Source organism: Vespula vulgaris, chromosome 6 (assembly GCF_905475345.1).
Source record: "Vespula vulgaris chromosome 6, iyVesVulg1.1, whole genome shotgun sequence".
Classification (NCBI taxonomy): domain Eukaryota; kingdom Metazoa; phylum Arthropoda; class Insecta; order Hymenoptera; family Vespidae; genus Vespula; species Vespula vulgaris.
The window spans coordinates 837,501-858,557 of NC_066591.1; the positions used below are offsets into that span (position 1 = coordinate 837,501).

The 21,057-nt window shown below is 36.7% G+C and overlaps 1 protein-coding gene across 7 annotated transcripts in view; it reads left to right on the forward strand.

Annotated features, from left to right (window-relative positions):
• LOC127064604 (serine/threonine-protein kinase MARK2-like) overlaps positions 1-21,057 on the forward strand; it is a 77,828-nt gene that overhangs the window by 4,492 nt on the left and 52,279 nt on the right. Inside the window, exons 1-2 of one of the 7 annotated variants that reach the window (XM_050995903.1) lie at positions 11,723-11,958; positions 19,389-20,557. The exons of 1 other annotated variant lie outside the window; for it this stretch is intronic. In XM_050995903.1, the coding sequence (XP_050851860.1) occupies positions 19,988-20,557 (570 nt within the window). In that variant the 5' untranslated portion in view covers positions 11,723-11,958; positions 19,389-19,987. Of the gene's footprint in view, positions 1-6,903; positions 6,934-11,722; positions 11,959-14,566; positions 14,791-18,312; positions 20,558-21,057 lie in introns of those variants that run through there. 5 more of the 7 variants (XM_050995902.1, XM_050995904.1, XM_050995905.1 and 2 more) reach the window with 5 other exon arrangements.

Genomic DNA, 21,057 nt, shown 5'->3' on the forward strand with positions numbered 1-21,057 from the left:
TGTCGACCGTTGGGAATGTTACATTGGAATTTGTCTATTACCGAAGAATGTAAGGGAATATAAGGGAAATGGTCGTCCTATAATAAGCGTTAGAAAGTATACTTTGTAATTGTTCGTTAAACTCGAAATTAGTTCACGGCATTTCGCCAATGTGCTGCAACGTTGGCACGCTTCTCATAGATGATTCGCCAACGAAAATCGGCGAAGCTTTTCGTCTTCGTTTGTCCCTCCTTTCCTTCGTTCCTTCGTTTTAATGGAACCACGCTACATACGTATATATGTGTATACATATATATGTATATATACGCGTATACATTATCGACCAAGCGACAGAGCAGATGCACTCGAATATCTTTCACAAATTGCGACTCTCTAAATGATCCGCCCACGAAATAATTTCAAACAAATATGTAATATATATATATATGTTTGTATGTATGTATGTATGTATGTATGTGTATGTGTTTATCATTTCATTATTTCTTTTCTTTTCTTCTTTTTTCTTTTTTATTTGTTTAGCTTATCAGAGATCGAAATGAGAGGGACGATAAAAAAATGTAATGCATATTCGATCGAGAGTTTTACATTTACCAAGTTTTCAACTTCACAGTTTTCACTTAGCGACACAATATATATACATACATACATGTATATATGTGTATATATATATATTATATATATATATATAAAACTGCAGCTGACTCATTCGTAACTCGAAAGGAAAGTAATTCGCGATCGTATCGAAGCGATCTACAGTTTAAGCCGGGTGTGACGTAAAAGGTATATCATCGAAGTCACTACGCGTGAGCCTTATTTAATGACACACGATATATATTTCGTGTCATTGTTTTAATATTTTTCTTTTTCTTCTTTTTAAAATTATTATTACAAAATTATGATGAACCAGTCATTTCCAATTTAAAAAAAAAGAAAGAAAAAAAGATCGATCGCTCGTGAACTACTTTGTAAATTCGATTGAAGGACGTCGTACGAGGTGAGGAAATTTCCCGATTTTTTTTTTTCACACGAAAATACTTTCGTCAATATTTAACTAAACGCGTGCGCGAGTTGAATTTCTTGAACAACGGAATACCGATCGAGTGGCAAGACGATCGAGAAGCTTGCGGATATTAACGCTAGATGGCGATCGTAGTCAACTCCGACTTGTAACTCGAGTTAAAGGACAAAAGAGAAGAAAGCGAGAGGAATACATATGTGTTACTTGTATACGTACATGTGTATATATACATATATAATACACACACATACACATACATAGGGAGAGAAAATTTAGAAAGCAGCTTCCGGGTTGACACGCATATCTTTTTTATTTATTTATTTTTTTTTTTTTTTAATATATTTTTTTTTTTTTTCTTTTTTAATTCTTCGTTCGTAAGGAAAATGAAAGAAGAGTTTAAAATTGGATCGGTCTTGTATGATCTTTCGTTATCGAATTACACTCCAATGTTTTACAAAACGTCTCTCGCCTCTTATCGATTTAACGATTGCATAATAGATTTTGTAACTAGGACTGTCGTCTTCGTCGTCATATAAGAATACGTAATATATTTTATTACATAATGTCGTTACGTTGATATAATATAATAGCTTTCGAGTATACCTATTCGAAGGAGCTGTACCAATAAAGTTTTACCTTCCTTTCTCGCCTAAATTGAAAGATTTACGAGCTCGATAGTATATATAATCAGGGTGCATGCATTATGTATTTGTGTATATATGCGAAAAGAACGTCTCTTCGTTTTGGACGATCTCATTCGGGCAAAAAATAAAAAGGAGTAACGCCGTAGAAGTAGAAGAGTCATTTATAAGCTGACATAGGAGAAATGAGTGAAAGAGATACTCACAGAGTCTGTGTGCGCGTGTAAATGTGCATGAGTGTGTGAAAATAGACAGACAGAAAGAGAGATAAAGATAAAGAGGGAAATAAAAGAAAGAATAAAAGAAAAAGGAAAAAAACAAATGGAGTGAATTAATAAGAGAAAAGTGTGCGTCTATCTATGTCTCTTATTCTCTTCCAAAAGTAGATAAATATATTCGATCGCTCGGTTCGTATAAAAAATGAAATGAACATTCGTCGTAAATCTTTGAATTTTTTCACAAAAATCTTTCTTGTAAGTTATATATATATATATATATGTAAAATGGACATGGATATGCATATACTCTATCGAGTCTCTCTTTTGAAAAAGCGAGAGAGAGAGAGAGAGAAGTTGTTGGCCGGTGTGTACCGCCTTCTCGTAGGTGGAACCAGCTTTCCACCTTAAAAACTATTGACTTTTTAGGGCAACTCGTTGGAGGCATAAGTCAACTTTAAAAATACGGACAATAGTTTTTCGACCGGCGTTGGCAATACTTGCTGCCATTTATGGCGTCCGGCTTTCTGCCGATCGTCCTCGAACAGCAGCTGTCCAGTAAGGTTTTGCGAATGCATATGAAACGAAAGCCGAACGAAGTGTTATCGACAGTTGTACGGACCGTCGATAAGAGGAGAAGGGTGGGTAGGTGGTTGGTTGGTCGGTCGGTTGGTTGGTTGGTTGGTTGGTTGGTTGGTTGGTTGGTTGGTTGTGGAAATAAGGAATTCACGATTTTTACATACGTCGATCGAACGTTTTTCATAAAATTCCTTTAAGATAGTCTAAAAGTAATATTAGACGTTATTTATTTTATTATGATCATCTTCGAAACCAAATATTTTATGAAAATACTGTCGATTGCCAGATTATATACACACACACATACACACACCAATATATGAATACTATATATAGATATATAATAGCATTTATTTTTTTTTTTAATTATTATTTGTTTTTTTAAAGAAATTTTCTTTTTACTATTGTTTTTTCTTTTTTTAAAGAATATTTTCATTATTATTTCCTTTCCTTCTTTGTTTTGACAACATCTGTTCGTTCACTCGACAAATTTTTTCTCACGCTAGAGCATTAGTTCTATCGTCTACTATGTCTACTAGTCTCATAGAGAATTCCTTGTAGATATATCCCTTGCATAATTAATATCGTGTATAAACAGCTTATAGTCTTATTCGAATATTAAAGACCCGCAGTAAAAGTTAGCTCACGATAGGTATTAATGACTAAACTCGTGTCTATACATATATACACAACGAATAGAGAACTTTGGTAACGCATTCGATTTTATAGACCATCCCATCGAGAATATAGAGGCGTTTTACAGACTTTGTCTGTTTGTTCTCCAAACACACTCGAACCGATCACGCGGTAACAATTTTCGATTAATCGAGAAATATCGAGGACACGAGAGCGTAAGAATCGACTCTTTGTTTTTGACACGGCGCATGTCGAATATTTGCCTGTACGTCTATGTGTACGCGCGAAATCATTTATTTACACCGAACGAGAGAATTCGTCTAGTAATTAATTCGAAGAAACAAAAAAGAAGATGACCTCATGGATTATCTATGGAATAATAAAAGCGTGTACCGCAACTCTAATTTCTAATAAAAATTCCGAATTCAAGGAAAATAAAAAGAGAAAAAAGAACAAAAATAGAGAAGAAAAGAAGAGAGAAAAAAATCCGATAAATCGTTGGAAAAGTTGGAATTACGTATACCGGGGGGTTGAAAGAGAAAGAAGGAGAAGAAAGAAAAAAAGAAAAAAGGAGCTATCTCGTGAGGATATATAGGAGATTCTTATTGAAATGACTAAAATATCGATGTCACGACGTGGAACGTGACAGTTACGTGCAAGCTGTGCTCGAGTAAGATCGACGAGATAAGCGGTCGTGAGGAAAATTCGAGATTGGAGAAAAATCTGAAGAAGGGCTTTCTGGCCGGCCTCTTTGGGCCTCTTCGCGAATCGATCATCATCTATACACACTTTGACTCGAATCCGATGAAAAGAGGCTTCGAGTTGCCTTCGAGAGTCACCACCACTAACCAGCGCATCGACATCAGCGATAGTAGCACCAGCAACAGCACCAGCTGGTGTACCAGCACGACGTGGCATATTCTTCTGCAACGTCGATGCAGCGTGCACTTGTAATTCGCCGGCGAATGCGTTTCGAAGCGCGTTCAAGGACTCGTTCCTCCGTGTTACTCATTCCTCATCTTTTCAACCGAGGAACGAACGTGCTGATACACCAAAAAAATTTTAGCCTGGCCTTTCCAATCTCTTCTCTGTGTTATACTTCGTCTTTTTTCTTTCTTTTTTCTCTTTTTATTTTTATTTTTATTTTTTCTCTTTCTAAACGCGATCATCCATTATTGCGTTGACAAATCAGTGCAACAGAACGGATCAAGAGTTTTTCGGATGATTTTAGAAATCAATTAACTCTTTTCTTTTTTTTTTTTTTTCTTTTTTTTTTTTAGTTAATTTTTACGATTACTTTATCTTACCAAACTCACCTTTTTACAATCTGAGGAGAGAGAAAGAAGGAAAAAGGAAAGGAAGAGAAAAAAAATCGGTTGCTAAACAAAATTTTTCGAGAGAAGAGTGATCGACCTTAAAATCGTCTAAATTCTTCTGATACCATCTTGTAAGGACACATACACACACACACATATGTATATATATATATATACATATTTTCTTCTCTCTCGAAAATTTACATTTCATATCCCTCGTGAAAGATTCATGGAAAGTAAAATTTGTATCGTCGGAATAATACTCGATATATTTATATACATCGATGAAGATTTCAAAGTTATTCTTGATCTTGACCCGCGTACGCATTGTTACATTCGTTACTCTGAAACTAGCCGTGCTGTCTAGAAAATAACTATTCACGGAACTGTGGAGATTCATCGCATCGTATCTAGAATAGCAGTAGCAGTAATAGCAGTAGTAGTAGTAGAGTAGTAATAGTGGTGGTGGTGGTAGTAAAAGTAGTAATAGTAATACTAGTAGTAGTAGTAATAGTAGGAGCAGCAGTAGCTCGTTAAGAAAAGAAGGCCTCCTACTCGAGTTTGTAGAAAAGGCTTTTCTTGCGAGAGCACGATCTCTCTCTCTCTCTCTCTCTCTCTCTCTCTCTCATTTCTCTCTTCTCTCTTTTTCTTCCACTTTGCGATTACATAACTGCTCGTACTTGCTACCACTCGACGGGAGAATGATCGCGAGCAAACGAGTGAGATCATGCCGAGTAAGTGACGTCACATGGAGAATCCTCCCTACGAGATTAAATATTTCTTTTCGATACGAATCGATCGCAAGATTTTTTCGCGATATCGTAATCGATAATTTGAAGGTTAAGAAGATAGATGAGGGATGGGGGTGAGGATGAATGGGGTAGTACGATTGGATAGATTTTAAAGACAACGGCGATGTAGACGGATATGGATATGGTTACATTTTTTACTAGATCGAATTTTCCTAAGCGAGTCAAGGAAACAATGTACAAGAAAAATGAAAGATAAAAGAAAATCTCTCTTTCTCTGTTGATATGTGGGGGAGGGGGTGAGAAAGAAAGAGAGAGAAGATGACATCGATTATAACGTTTCTAAACATATCTCAACTAGGACGTGGCTCGACTAAAATTGGAGGCGGACACTTGCGTGCGTGCGCGCGTGCGTGCGTATGTTAGAAAAATAATAATGATAAAGAGAGAGAGAGAGGGAAAGGGAAAGAAAAATAGAAAAAGAGGATTGATGCAACGTCCTGATTTTCAGCTTGCCTTCTCTCTCTCTCTTTCTTTCTTTCTTTCTTTCTCTCTTTCTCTTTGTGTCTCTTCTTCTTCTTCATCCAAAAAAAAAAAGAAAGTATGGAAAATAAAATTGCAATTAATTTCAATTATCTTTCATATTTCATCATTATTTATGAATACATCACTGATTCGCATGTTGAATGTTGCGTCTTATTCGTTGCTCTATTTTTCCGCCAGCTGGTATATACACGCATATAAACAAACGCAGAGAGGGAGAGAGAGAGAGAGAGGCTTGATATACGTTCACATACATATGTAGGTGTTCTCGAGACGAAAGACGAAAGACGAGAGACGTGATGATGCAAATATATATTATGTTTATATAACGGCATAGACGAGTATCAGTATGCTGGTCACAAATTTCGGGAAATCTCACTCAGACGAAACTCCTTCTCCCCTCTCTTTCTCTCTTTCTTTCTCTCATTTTCTCTCTCTCTCTCTCTCTCTCTTTTCTATGGCATTGAATTAATTCAATCAAAGTGACGAGCTTGAATTCATAAATTATTACTTTTGAACGAAAGCTCTTTTGCAATCGTGAATCAAATTAATGCCCTAAGAAATCATACGGTTTATTTGATCATTTCTGTTTTGAACATTTAAAAGAAAAGAAAAAAAAAACCCTTTTTTTTTACATTCTCGTTATACTTTTTAAATAACAACCGTATAATATTCGTATTTCCTCTCTCTTTATTTTTTTATTCCTCTTTTTTTCCTTTCTTTCTTGCTCGTTTGTTTGGGAAAGAAATCTTGGCCAAAAATAATTCCATTCGTTAATTAAGGAAGATGATTTATATACCTGAATTTATACGGGTAACACACGCACGTAATATCGATTTTTCGCAGCATAACGTACATAACAACATGAAATATATTCTAGAACTGAGATAGTAGAGTTCATAGAGAAAGAGAGAAAGAGAGAGAGAGAGAGGAGTATATTAGACAGAAAGGGTATATTAGAAATTTCAAGGCTTCTCCTAAAAGATGCCATCTTCGTTGTCTCGTAGTCGTGCAATGCCAAGGACACCTTTCACCCAGGCTTATGTTGATTTAATGTGGCCTACGGGGAGAATCGATAAATCGAAGGGCAAACTTGTATAATACATCGACAAAATCTCTTTACAAATAACGATTATAATCCATCACATTCTTAACATTTAGAATTTAGTCCATGAAATATATAATTTTTATTTCTAAATTTTACAGGGAAAGGGTTCGTCTTTCACGCGATTCCGCGTAAGTATAATTAATTCAAGCAAAAGCACGTTCTCGCCGTTTTCTAATATTATTATTAAAAAATCCTTAGATATCGGACCTTCGTTCGTTTTGTCCCTTTTCACCCAAGCTCGTGTCCTCCTTTTATTTTTGTATTTCTTTTTTTTTGGTTTTGTTTTTCCCGTCTATTCTTTTCTTTCTTTCTTTTTATTTTTTCTTTTTTTTTTATTATTCTTAATTTCTATTTGATATTTTATAAAACGTATCTATATCTTACGTGTTTATTAGAACCTTTCACGTTCCGATATATCACTGTCTCTGCTATTGCCAGATGACTTTATTTAATTAATTGCCCGTTAAAACAATGACATATGCCATTTTTTTTTCTTTTTTGTAATATAGACGCATCTCTCTCTCGTTTTCCTACAAGCAAATATTCGAGCATAACGCTACGATAATTTTTCTTTGATACAATTTATTATTATTGTTATTATTATTATTATTATTATTATTATTATTATTATTATTAATATTAATATTATTAATATTCTTAATAACATAATTAATGGACATAGCAAATAATCGAATATTTATTAGTTATTATTTACGAGCTCGTTTACAAAGGGAACAAGAGCAAAGCAAAACAAGAGAGTAAAATCATAGTGTGTGTGTGTCTGTGTGCTCCTCGTTTATGTACATACGTAAACCGGTATAATAAAGTCAAAGATAAAGACGTAATTCATGGAATATTTTAAATCACGGGTTATCTGTGCTAACAAGATTTTGGTCAAAGGCCAATATTCTGAATCGAACACGATCGTTTTAATATATTTTTAATAAAGAACTTTCGTGAATTTCTTTTCTTTTCTTTTTTTTTCTTCTTCTAGTTTTTAATTACAAAGAAAAACGAAAAAGAAAAGAAAAGAAAATTGTACGATTTATCTACGATTTACTTTTATCTTACTAATTTATATCATTCACGAGTGAATTATTACGAAAATTATTACGAAAGAACGGGATATTGTTGACGTATGATTTCAAAAAAAAAAAAAAAAGAGAAAGAAAATTTTCTAAACGCGACCAGAATAAATCGAATTCGTAGAGATATTGTCGGGTAATTTGTAGAACTCGTCTAAATCATACTTTTCTTTCTTGATCGAACTACTACGGCTCTTTCTCTATCTATGATACGCACTCTAATACTAGCGAATTCTATTCTTAGAGACTAATGTGTTCCGAGAGTATAATCCACTTATCCTGTGCGAGCGAGCGAGCGAACGAACGAGGGTGCGAGGGAGGGTGTGAGGGAGAGAGGGAGGGAACGCGCAAACACGAGCTATGTAACTTTGTTTGTATGACAGCCCACACATACATACATGTGACGAGCACTTTACGTTTAGTTGGAGTAGTTACAGTATCAAGAGAGAAAGGATGAATAAATTCATCCAAAAGAAAAAAAGAAAAGGAAAGAAAGAGAGGAAGAAAGAAAAAAAAAAGTAGAACTTAACAAGTTATCTATATAACATTTTTATCGAATTGATCTTACGATCAGAAACAATTTTCTATCGTTATTTACAAATTCGTTCTTATTGTCGTGGTAAAAATAAACGTAAGTATTTTTTCTACGTGTGCACCAACTCGAATTCTTTTAATGCACGCATTTCTTTTTTCACGACGTGACGTACAAGTTCTATTTTACATATGTTAACGATTTTAGTTCTTTTATATATATATATTTTTTTTTGTTTCATTTTTATTTTTATTTGTTTTGTTTTGTTTTTTTTTTTTCTTTTGCGAATGACTGACTGACTCACTCACGTTTCTACGATGGTCGTCTTACTCATCTTCAAGATCCGGAATAAGAATGAAATTAGCGAGTGATCTCGATAGATTATTCACATGAGTCAATCGTACAATTAGCCTCTTACGAACCCATTCACGATAGAAAAAAGACGCAGATCCGTTCGACAGATCTTTTTTTTTTCTTCTTTATGAAGTGAAACATTTCTTTTTTTTTTTTATCTCGAGTACTTAAATCGTTTTTGAACCGTAGATCGATCCAAACCGACAAATGAGCGAGGTGATTTCGCGAAGGATATATAAATTTTGACGAGGGTGTGGTCTATCGCACGTTCCCTCCTCCTATCTTCGAAACTCGTTTTGAATCTTGGCAAATGTTTAAAAATAGTCGAATGCTTCGTCGGAAGATAAGGAGGATTAATTTAAACGACTTTCAGTTCGATTTTCGACGTCATATCGATCACATATTTTTTTATTCGTAACAAACAATTTTATATACGTACGTGTACGTACGTGAAATCACATTATACATAAATATATATATATATATATATATATATATACATATATATACACATATGTTTACATTACTATGTACGTTTATTTTTTTAGCAAGATAGCAAAGCGACAAATGTGTTTCGTTACAATTAGTAAAGATCGCGAATAAAGAAAAAAAAAAAATTGCGTGATATCTCCACGTCGTCGCGTAATCGGTGTCAAGGTCAAACGTACAAATTTTTATGAAAGAGCAATGATCTTTTTTTTTTCGTCTTCTTTTCGAATTATCTCAAAAATATTAACTTATGCGTATTATTTTGTTATTTTGTTAGTAAACTCCGAATTAAATGTTGAGTCGAATCGATTTAAACGACGTTCGAAGACGGATCGATGATCTCGATCAAACTTTGATCGTACATATGTATACACACACACACACATATATATATCCGGCCACATGCATAAATACATTTCATTTACTTATTTACGTATATATACATACATGCATCATAAAATTTCTCTTTTCGTTATGCACCGTTACTTTCATCATTGAAAACGCATCCGTTCTCTTCGCGAGAAAGTTCTTTACGTAGATTGCAAAATGCAATACATTTAAACACACACAGACATGCACACGTACATACTTTCCACTTCCGAAACCTTTCAACAACAAATCCACGATCGATGATCGGCTTTTGCGTTGCAAACTTTTTCTCTCGAAATTATACGAAGAACAAAAATAGAAGTGCAACAAAACAAAAAACGTCGATCATTACCATTCCAATTTTATTATAATCATTCTTACGAATCGAATGATTTATTCGTCACATTCCACTTTCGCATCGTTTATCGTTCGTATCAAACAAAACAAGGAAAAAAAGATCTAATCTCCATCGATGATCATTTTCATTCGGAATTCGAATAAGAAATGCATATCTCGAGTTAGCTGAATCTTTTTATAATATGCATCGTATCTAATAAATTAAGTCGAATTAAAAAAGACCGTAGTAGAAAGAGGAGGAGAAGTAGAAGTAGAAAAAGAAGGAGGAGGAGGAGGAGAAGAAGAAGGAGAAGGATGAAGAAAATAAGGTTCGAGTCAAGGTCCTCCCCTCTTCTCCTCACCTCACCTCACCTCACCACACCACAAGACACCACACCACACCACACTACACCACACCCCTCCTCTTCGTTCTCCACGTATCATGCGCGTTGGGTCCCGAAGTCAATTAATCTAATGGATCTATCCTCATACTTGATGTACCACGTTCCTCCCCTCCCCTCCCCTCCCCCACCTCATTCCCTGGCCTTAGTCAGTTATTCGTGACTCTTGCTTGCGAACCACAAGAGACGTCTCTTAAACGCTTTCGTTGCACAACGAATGCATCTAGGCGCGGTTTGTGCCGTTTAATTTCTATTCAGCCGATGGCATTCGAAGCAACAGCAACAACAGCAACAGCAGTCGTCCAGGCAACAAACAGCCAAGCTGGCGCACATGCGCACGCCTAGTAGTTGCCTGTTTGCTGTTTGAAGAGAGAGAGAGAGAGAGAGAAAGAGACAGAAAAGATTTTACGTGACTAGCGTACGCACGTTTCACGAATAAAGACAACCACCCACAGGCAAAAGTAATGAGAAGGCGGTTTTTGTCAACAGCGACTGTCGACGTATTACGTGTCTCGTTCTTTTCAAAATCTTTTGGACCTTCTGTCTTATCTTTTGAGTTAACTACACTTCTTTTTTACTCTCTCTCTCTCTCTCTCTCTCTCTCTCTCTCTCTGTTTTTTTTTCTTTCTCCTTTTTTTCGATCATTTATCCGTAAAATAGTCAAACTGTCGTTCGAGTAGTGGGGGAACAAAAAGATGTCGCATAAAACGCATTTTCATTCAGAACCTGTCGGTAGATATAAATCGAGAGGAAATATATTACATATATCTCTTCGCGAAAGTCTTCTTGAGAATATTGATCGATCGATCGATCGATTGATTGATTGATTGATTGATTGATTGATTGATCGATCTTTTTCGTGGTATCCGTGTCATTTATATACAGTCATTATAAACATAGAGAAAGAGAGAGGGAGAGAGAGAGAAAGAAAAGTTGAAAGAAGAGTCGTGACCTCAAGGCAGAAAAAGAAACACTCGTTCATATATATCTATACATTCGTTTACCGAATTCACGAGTGGTATTTATATACATAAATGGATACATTCATACACACACATATATGTAATATAAGCGCTAGTAGTAAAAGAGAAATAGAGATGGATATAGGCGAGAAGTATAAGGAGAAAGAAGAAGAAAGAAAGAGAAAGAGAGAGGGCCAGTCAATAAACACGCGTATCCATATATACACACTTATACGTGTATACATCTGTACACACGCATACGCACGCACATCATACATTTACGTACACATCATACATACATACATATATATATATAATATACATATATACATGGAAAACGCGTATCGCCGTTAAGATTCAGTAACGAAGAGAAGCTCGCTTAGCTAGAGTCGTGCTGTGTTCGTCGTTCGCGTGTCCCTGTCGAGCTCTCGAGCTCACTCGAGGAGTCAGCCACGGCTACTCAGCAAACGACGAGTTCAGTTAGCACGAGGCCCGCGATCGAGCAGCACAACTGAGCTCTAGCTCTTTCACGCGCGCGCGCGCACGCTAAACACCACGACGGATTTTCTCTTCGATCGTTTCGATCTACTCGGAATTATATACAACACGCTATAAACGTATTCATGTTCGTTCCTAAAACATTTGTGGTTTCTCTTTCTCTCTCTCTCTCTCTCTCTCTCTCTCTATTTCTCTTTCTCTCTTTTTTTTTTCTTTCTCGCGAGTGTTGTCCTCTTAGTGTTCAGTAGACTCTAGCGATCCATCGATCGATAAGCTGCTACGACGAATATCTATTTTTGATTGTATTTTTTTTTCTTTTCTTTTTTTTCTTTCTTTTCTTTTCTTTTTTTTTTTTTTTGCTTTATGAAATATTTTTGCATTTTCATTCACTCTACCTTTCTTTTTCTTTTTCTTTCTTTCTCGCGAGTGTTGTCCTCTCAGTGTTCAGTAGACTACAGCGATCTCTATCGATCGATACACTGATCGATACAAGTTGGTACGACGAATACCTTCCATTATTTTTTATTATTATTATCATCTTTTTTTTTACTTTTTTGTCAAACGCGTTATACCATAATGCGTTGCATTACTGAATTATCGTTTTCATACTTTTATCATTTGTGTCTACGGGATGCTGATGTCATCATCTTTCTTTCTTGGAATTGTGTCGATAGAGAGGAAACTGTTGATTAGAAACTAACATTCCTTAATCTTTTTTTTCTCCTTCTTCTTCTTTTTACTTATTCTATTTGTCCTTTATTTCGGAATTTTTTCGAGTTTACCAATGTTCGAGATATAACTCGTCCTTCTTGGAACGCTTATGTGTAAAGGAAAAATATAAATAATTGTATGTCAATGTTTAAACATCGCTCACAAAGGGGACAACATTCGTGGTGACAATGATTCAATCGTATAAAAAAGAAAAAGTAATAATAAGCGAAGGTGAAGAAGCTACGATAGTTAGAATCTCTTGCTTAAGTAATTTATTATTAAAAAAAAAAAAGAAAGAAAAAGAAACAACGAACAGATGTATCGAGCAGAAAATTTCCAAACGCTTTTATCATGTTGCAATATGTGGCGAACGAATGCAGCGAGGGGTGGATGGGTGGGTGTGTGGGGGAGGTAGACTCATGATAAAAAAATAAAAAAGAAGGAAATGTTTTCGATTTAAGCAGAATCAATCATGCGCAAACTTCGCGGGTAAAATATTTGTCATCGCGCAAGAAGCTTTTATCGAATAAAACGAGTTGAAACGTTTGTTGAAAAAAAAAATGGATAAATAAAGAAAGGAAAACAAGAATAAAAAGAAAAAGAAAAGAAAAGAAATGATCGTAATCGTTGACGGAGTCAATTTGTTTTTAATAAATTTTCGATATATTATAACTGCTTCGAATCGATGCTCGTACAGGTTGTTGAAGTATTCGACGATTAATGGCGCCGTTATTGCGCGCGATGATCATCCTTGATTCGACTTTAGAATATTCATCGACTTAGCGTCCGGTTTCGTAGCTCTTGAGCTCTCACGTACGTATTTAACGGCAGAAGATGTCGCGAAAATCTAACTCGACTAACTAACTGACTAAATGACTGACTGACTGACTGACTGACTGACTGACTGACTGGTAATTCATAGTCTGTCTCTGACTTGCAATTCGATCAATTTTAGCGATCGAAGAGAGAGAGAGAGAGATGTCGTAAGCATTCGCAAACGTGACAAGCCTTAATATTCATTCAATATATAGGGTGATCTATATAATACGATCACTTTTGGTTATTCTGTATTGGAAAAAAAAAGAGGGACAGAAAGATAGAGAAATAGAAAATAATTTGATCTCGAAGAAACAGAAAATTTTCCAATTTTTGAATTTTTGTTTGGTAGTTCGTTACAAATGGTTCGCCATATATATCACGATATCTTTATATTAATGTTCTTTGTCGAGTCACTCAGAATCATCCTTGGTTTTAATTTATTCTTCTTTTTTTGTTTCTTTTTATTTTCTTTCATTTTTTGTATTTTCTTTTTTTTCTCGCATTTGAACATTTCAGTCGTGCTCGTGCAACAGGTTAAATGGCGAGAGACTCTTGGAATACTATTAAGATTATTAGCCGGCGTGGTAACTGTTATCAAGTCGCGTAAAACAAAATTTATGACATCTCGGAGTCGAGACACGGATTTACCTCGGAGAAGTAAATTGTTACTGACAACGAGAGAACAGAAAAAACGTGGTCGTTTTCACCTTATATATTTTTTCTTTTTTTTTTTTATCCTTTTCTCTTTACTTTTCATTTTTTAATATATTTTTCTTACACGATCTACAAAACAGAAAAATGAGGAAACTCACTTTTTATTTTCTTATTTATTTATTTTTTTTTTTTCACTCTTTCATTATTCTTTTCGCGCTTGCGCTTGGAAATATTCCATTAAAATGATGATACGTGGTATATTAGGTTGAAAAAAAACGCGGGTAATTTGAATTCGAATGAGCACAATGTGCATTATTATTCTAACAAAGCTGTAACGAAGAGACACAGTCCGCGTTTGCATTGAAGTCATTAAATATCACTAACAAAGACGCGTGTCCTCCCACTCGCAAAACGTGTATATATATATATATATATATATACTTGCACGTACGATACATGCAGAGAGTCAGAGAAAGAGAGAGAGAGAGAGAGAAAGAGAGAGAAAGAGAAAAAGAGAAGGGGATGGAGAGGGTGAGGGAGGGGGAGAGAGAGAGAGAGAGAGAGAAATACGATGAGAGAAGAGTGTAAAGTTACGAGAGCGCTTGAACGGCGCGTGACAGTCGTCGTCGTACAATCCACGTTTATACTTGAGCTTCTAGAACGGAGTCTAAGGTTACGTGTTTCCATCGGAGTATCGGAGAACCACCGCTAATTCATTTAACTTAACGACATTAGGGAGAGAGAGACTCCCTTACGAATCTTTGTGACGTTGCTTGTGAGTGCGATTTTTACTGCGACCGCGTTCGCATTTCTTCTCTTTTTCTCTCTCTCTCTCTCTCTCTCTCTCTCTCTCTCTCTCTCTCTCTCTCTTTCTCTTTCTCCCTCCCTCCCTCATTTTTTCTTTTTTCTCTTTCTTTTTCTTTGCTTCCCTTACGAAAGGAAAGGGTAAAGGAATATATGTATATATATATATATCGACGACAGGTGCTAAGCGTCTGATTTCAAGCGTATGTATTCGTGTCTTTTATCTCTTTTTTCTCTCTTTCCTTTTTTTTCTTTTTTTTACTCATTGTCTTTAGTATATAACATCCTGATTATTGTGAATACTTAACGAAGTGTAACTCGGTGAGTGGAGAGAAGTGTCCGCGGCGCAGTGTCCATTTACATGACTCCCATACAAGTATATTAACACTTTGTTATATCATAAAGAAGAAAACAATATATTTCCAATGTACAACTCAGATACGTAAACTTTAGACACGATCAGGTCAGAAAGAATTAATAAGTTTATCGTAGATCGTTTCGCTTAACGCACGGAGATTATATTATTGTAGTCCCTACAGTTCATTATTATTTCAGTATTTAACGACCTCGAATGACGGCGAAGAACGATGCAAAAATATTTATACGTTTAATTCGCGTTCGGTATATGAGATAGAGAGAAAGACAGAGAGAGAGAGAGAGAGAGAGAGAGAGAGAGAGAGAAAGAGAGAGAGAGATCGTCTCCCTTCGCTCGGCCAAGCCGAATTGCAAATAATTGGTAATTACCGTTCTTGTTGGGAGCGGACGTGCTCCAGATTCTCTCTCTATCTATCTATCTATCTATTTATCTATTTATCTATCTATCTATCTATCTATCTATCTATTTTTAACTCTATATATCTTTTGGAAGCTGCATGGCAGCACGACGCCGTCCTCGTCCTCGTCCTCGTCCTCGTCCTCGTGGAAGTCGATCGCACGCACACCATGTGTGCTTGCGGTGTAATATTTCGCGGTTTACATGGTACGACAAGCGGGCAACCAACGGACGTAAACGACGACGTCGTCGTCGTCGTCGTCGTTTTTGTCATTGTCGGATCTCGTTGCGTTAAGACAAGAACGCGTTAATAAAAAAAAAAAAAACTCGTTAAGAGGGACGCTTGGGAAAGTCGACATTTTCTTTGAATTACGTGGCAAGACAGAAATGAATTTTTGGCGCGGTCTCGTACGACGATTGTTGTCTTGTGACTCGTTTAAATAAAAAAAAAAAAAAGTAACGAACGAACAAAATCGAAAATGTCATCTTTATTCGTTTTTGTTTCTCTACTTCCTTTTTCTTTCTTCTCTTATTTTTTCTCTCTTTTTTTTTTTATTTCATTTTATTTATTAATTTTTTTCCCGTTGAATCTTTAGATCGAAGATCGAACGTTTCTCTCGATCGTAGGATCGTTGAATATAAGGTCATTTTTTCAAGGATATCCGCTAGAAACCCCAAACGCGAGAATGAAAGACCTCGTTTATTCTTTCTTTCTTTCTTTCTTTCCTTCTTTCTTTTTTTCTTTTTTTCTTACTTCTCTACTTCTTCCCACGGATTGATTCTCGCGTGGGTAGAGTGCATCGCACGAGAGACGACGAAGGAGATATGCACCACCGAGCTCCGTTCAAGGAGAGCTAGCTAGTCGACAGACATCGTTCGCTCGTTCGTTCGCTCGTTCGTTCGCTCGTTCGCTCGTTCGTTCGTTCGTTCGCTCACGCACACACCTTTCTCGTTTCCTTCCTACCATCCTTTAAAAGTGCCTTTGGGATATCTACCTACTCGTTTGCGAGTTAACGTCCGTTTCACTTCGTTTCGAGCGATACTTTTCCCTCCTCCTTCCCTTCCCTCAACCGTCTCCTCCTCTTTTCGAAATTCTTTCACGAAATATCACTTTCCGATCGAACCAGTGAACAAATTCCATTAAAAATAAATTTGATCGATCGAGACATAGTGCGTAATAAAATTACGAATAATGATGATAATAATAATAATAGCAATATTAATGACAATAATGATAATATCGATAATGATAATTGAAAGATGATAGGAGTTTTGGGATCGATAATATTGAAAATAATACCTAATGATCAATTAATCGTTCGAACGAACCTATATCGATCGTCGATGCGTAATCCGATAAGAAAAATAATCCCGGTAATTTAATTCGTTTGTTATCAGCTCGTCGTTTAATAGCTGCTACCGATTATTATCGTATTTCTTCGTAACAAATTTTCATTCGATTTCTTCTACGTATTTATCTACGTATTTCTCTCGGAATAATAATATTAATAAAAGATTTAATAGAATCGTCTTATTCGTTCGGATAAATAGATCGTTGTGGATCGCGATAGGAATAGGTTGAAGTTCGTCTTATAAAAGTCGATCATGATTATTTCTTTATGCGCGTCATCGGTCTATGTAATGACGTCACGCGGATCCATTTGTCTCTCTCTCTCTTAGAAAATTCCATTGTACGATAGAAAAGGTGGACGAAGATCTACGATATTTGCCGACATTTCGAGATTTTTCCGAAATTGAACGATGACGTAAATTTTACGTGTGTGTGTGTGTGTGTGTCTACGCACGACACACACACACACACATATGTACGTGTCATTCCCGTTACACGAACTCGATCGTAGTCCAAACTCGTACGTACGTCGTCGTTTATTGTCGTCGTTTACATATTTGTTTACTCGCGTAGCGTAGTAAAAAGAGTTTCCGCTTCCTCGTCTGAAAACTTTTGTTCTCGCTATGGAACATTTTTCTTTTTTCTTCATTCATTCTTTTATTTCTTTTCTAATTTTGTTATTTCTTAATTTGTCGTTAATAAGATATCTCAAGAACAGATATGCACGGGATTATGTAAATAAGTAAATCAACGACAATTATTTATTTCCGTATATGTATATGGACGGCTCACGAAAGGCACGCAAATTATTTTCGATAGGATTTTATCGATCGAGTAACTTTTACGTCTAATGCTCGACGCGAATATATACGCGGACGTAAAGCTTGTTACGTAGGTATTACATATATATATAATATATATATATACATATATATGTATGTACTATATGTATATAATATATATATGAATATATATATTTATATATAGAAGGTGTATGTGTTTGTACGACAGAAAGAGATCTATATCATATAGATAGATTCGATCGTAGGACGCGTAACAAATAACCGTAGTGTTATTTAAACACCCATAATCACATAGATTTGCATGGATGGTGAAGTATGACGTCATATCGGTGATAGTCTCAGATGGCCGAGCATACGTTCCACGCTAATCGCACTGTTTAAAGGAAAGCACGATCCCACACATTCTCTTCTTTTCTTACTATATCCTCATCGTATATATATACAAACATATATATATATATATAAATTATTATAGAAATATGTGTATGTAGTATAATTTAGTATCGAGTATCGGACGAAATTAATTTTCTTTTTCGATCATTTGAATTTTTTCGTCATTCTCCAAGAGAACTAGAGAGAAAGAGAGAGAGAGAGAGAGAGAGAGAGAGAGAGAAAGAGAGGAAAGGTTTATCGAGTGCACTGACCTGCGTTACCACGTCGGTCTATCGTAATTCTTTGACGCGTTGAAAAGTGCGCATGTCTGGCATGCTAAACGAAAATTGAAACATTATAATTTATAATCCAGCTAAATCAATTATATAAAAAAAAAGAATGACAAGAAAAAAAATAAATAAAATAAAAAAGAAAAAAGAAGAAGAGAGAGGGAGTGAGAGAGGAAGAGAGAGAGAGAGAGGGAGTGAGTGAATTAGAGGGGCTAATTATTATAATCATAATACATACTTGTATAGGATAAAAGTGGGTCGGCAAGATAAGATCGATAATTTTTTCCAACTTTGTCGTCGATGAAAAAGGGAGAGAAGGAGAAGGAGAGCAAGAGAGAGAGAGAGAGAGAGAGAGAGAGAGACCCTTTTTCTCTCTTGACCGCGAGAGCAGAGCGATTAACGCGCTTCTCCGAGTGGATTCAAGGCTCTCCCTCTTTCTCTCCTCTCCTCTCGTTCTCCTTTCTCTTTCTCGAGCGACGTGTTAGCAGGAACGCCGAGAAGGGTGATCGTAGAAGGCCGTCTCTCCTCGTTAGTAGCTCGCGGACCGACGAGAAAACACAAAAGCAGGAAAAAAATATTAAAAAAAGAGAGAGATAGATAGATGGGTAGGTAGATAGACAGACAAACAGACAGATAGATAGATAGACTGATAGAGAAAGAGAGAGAAAGAGATAACGTGCAGAGAGGACAGGACGGTACAATACAGGACAATACAGAACAGGACAAGACAAGGCAACGTTAACTTTAGGTTTCTGTTCGCTCGTCAAAGAGGTCGACCGCATCGCGGCTGCCATTTTCGCGAATTCTCTCGGACTCCTCCTATATCGATCTTCCTTATAAGAAGAAAGAGTGTCACGAGAGAGAAAGAGAGAGAGAGAGAGAGAGAGAGACCCTTTTCATTTCTCTTCATTCACCATTTTCACTCCATTACACAGAAACGGAAAACGTTTTAATACTCATATTGATCGCAAACATCCACAGAAATAGTGCAACCCCCAAAGAAGACATTCTCGATAGAAGATATACCAAGACCTTGTTCATTTAGATATTAGTTATCGAACGAATGTGCGTGGACGGGAAACTTCACGAGTGCTCGCGAAATCGTCCGAAGGATCTACCTTTTCACCTTGAGCAGCGAAGTTTTTCAAGGGGGAAAAGTCTGAGAATCCAAAACGCCGGATCACATTCCGCATAAGGTATTGAAATAAAATAATAAAAGAGGGACGATAAAAAGGGGAGGAACGCAAGCTCGTAGAATCGATTTTCTTCGAAGACGACTTATCTCGCTCTTTCACGGTGTATCCGAAGAGATAGGGGATACACGCCCTCGACAAGGGGAAAACTTCACTCCGTGTGAAAACGTCACAGTATCAGCAACGATCAACTTTCTTCGTTCGTCCGGCACACAGTAACTGATATTTCGTCGAGAAGGCAAACGATTTAGAAGAAGAAGAAGAAAATTGAAGGAAGGACATAAACGAGAGGGAGGAGTAAATTTGTCAAGTATTTTTTGACGAATAAGGAGATAGTAGGAGGGTAAAGTCGTCAGAATTGCGCCGCACGTTGACACAGTGGCTGCGATGTACGTGATGGAGACGGGTGGCCACAAGGTGGCGCCTGCTCCAGGCACGAGGGTGAAGAAGGTCGACTACAAATCGATGAACCACCACCACCACCACGATTCGAATGCTGGCGGCGGCGGCGGTGGCGGCGGCGGTGGTGGTGGTGGAGGTGGCGGTGGTGGTGGTGGTGGTGAACGAGGCAGTGGTGGTGGTGGAGGTGGCACACACATTGCCGCCACCGTGAAAAATACCGTGAGACGATTGCTACGTCGTACGAAGAGCCACAGGGACGCACCCACCACACCGACGACCATGACGACCACCATCAATCATGGCAATCATCGCCAACAACAACAGCAACAGCAACAACAGCAGCATCATCAGCATCATCATCATCATCATCATCAACAGCAGCAGCAGCAAGTGAACAATAACGAGAAAAGCAATATAAAGAACAAAACGAACAACGAGCATGGCGTCAGATGGTTGGAAAAGCCACCATCCGTTGTTGAAAAACAACAGCAGCAACATCAAAGATCCGAATTGAACAGCTGCACAAACAGAAGCTACATCAAACGACGTATCAAGGTAAGACTGCGGAACATTTCCGATTCCAGGACTCGCGCTTATCTAATCCTTTCGTCGACTATTATTCGATACTTACCAAAGTTTATCCGGCATAATATCGTCCCCGTTTTATTCGTTTCTACGACGACTAGAAGAGATAGCCGGCCGATGCGGCATCGCCTCAAGCTTCGAATCCCTCTCTATTTTTTATAATATCGTTTCAATAAACTTGTTATTGCGTTGAGTGCAATCTTCTTCGAAGGAATTGTGCGATTACTTTATATAGGGATTGATTGCTCCTACGATAAGAAGATAAATTGAAAGAATTGCCGATTAGAGAGAAAAGTCGGAAAAATTCTACTTATTATTTCTTCTTCTTCTTCTTCTTTTTCTTCTTCTTCTCGAAAGAGAGAAAAGAAAGCTTATAGAAATTACCTAGTGATTTTTCCAAGGGTTTGCAAGGGATTGATAAAGGTCAGTACTCAATGTGGTAGTACTAAATTGATCCTGTCCTTGACCTT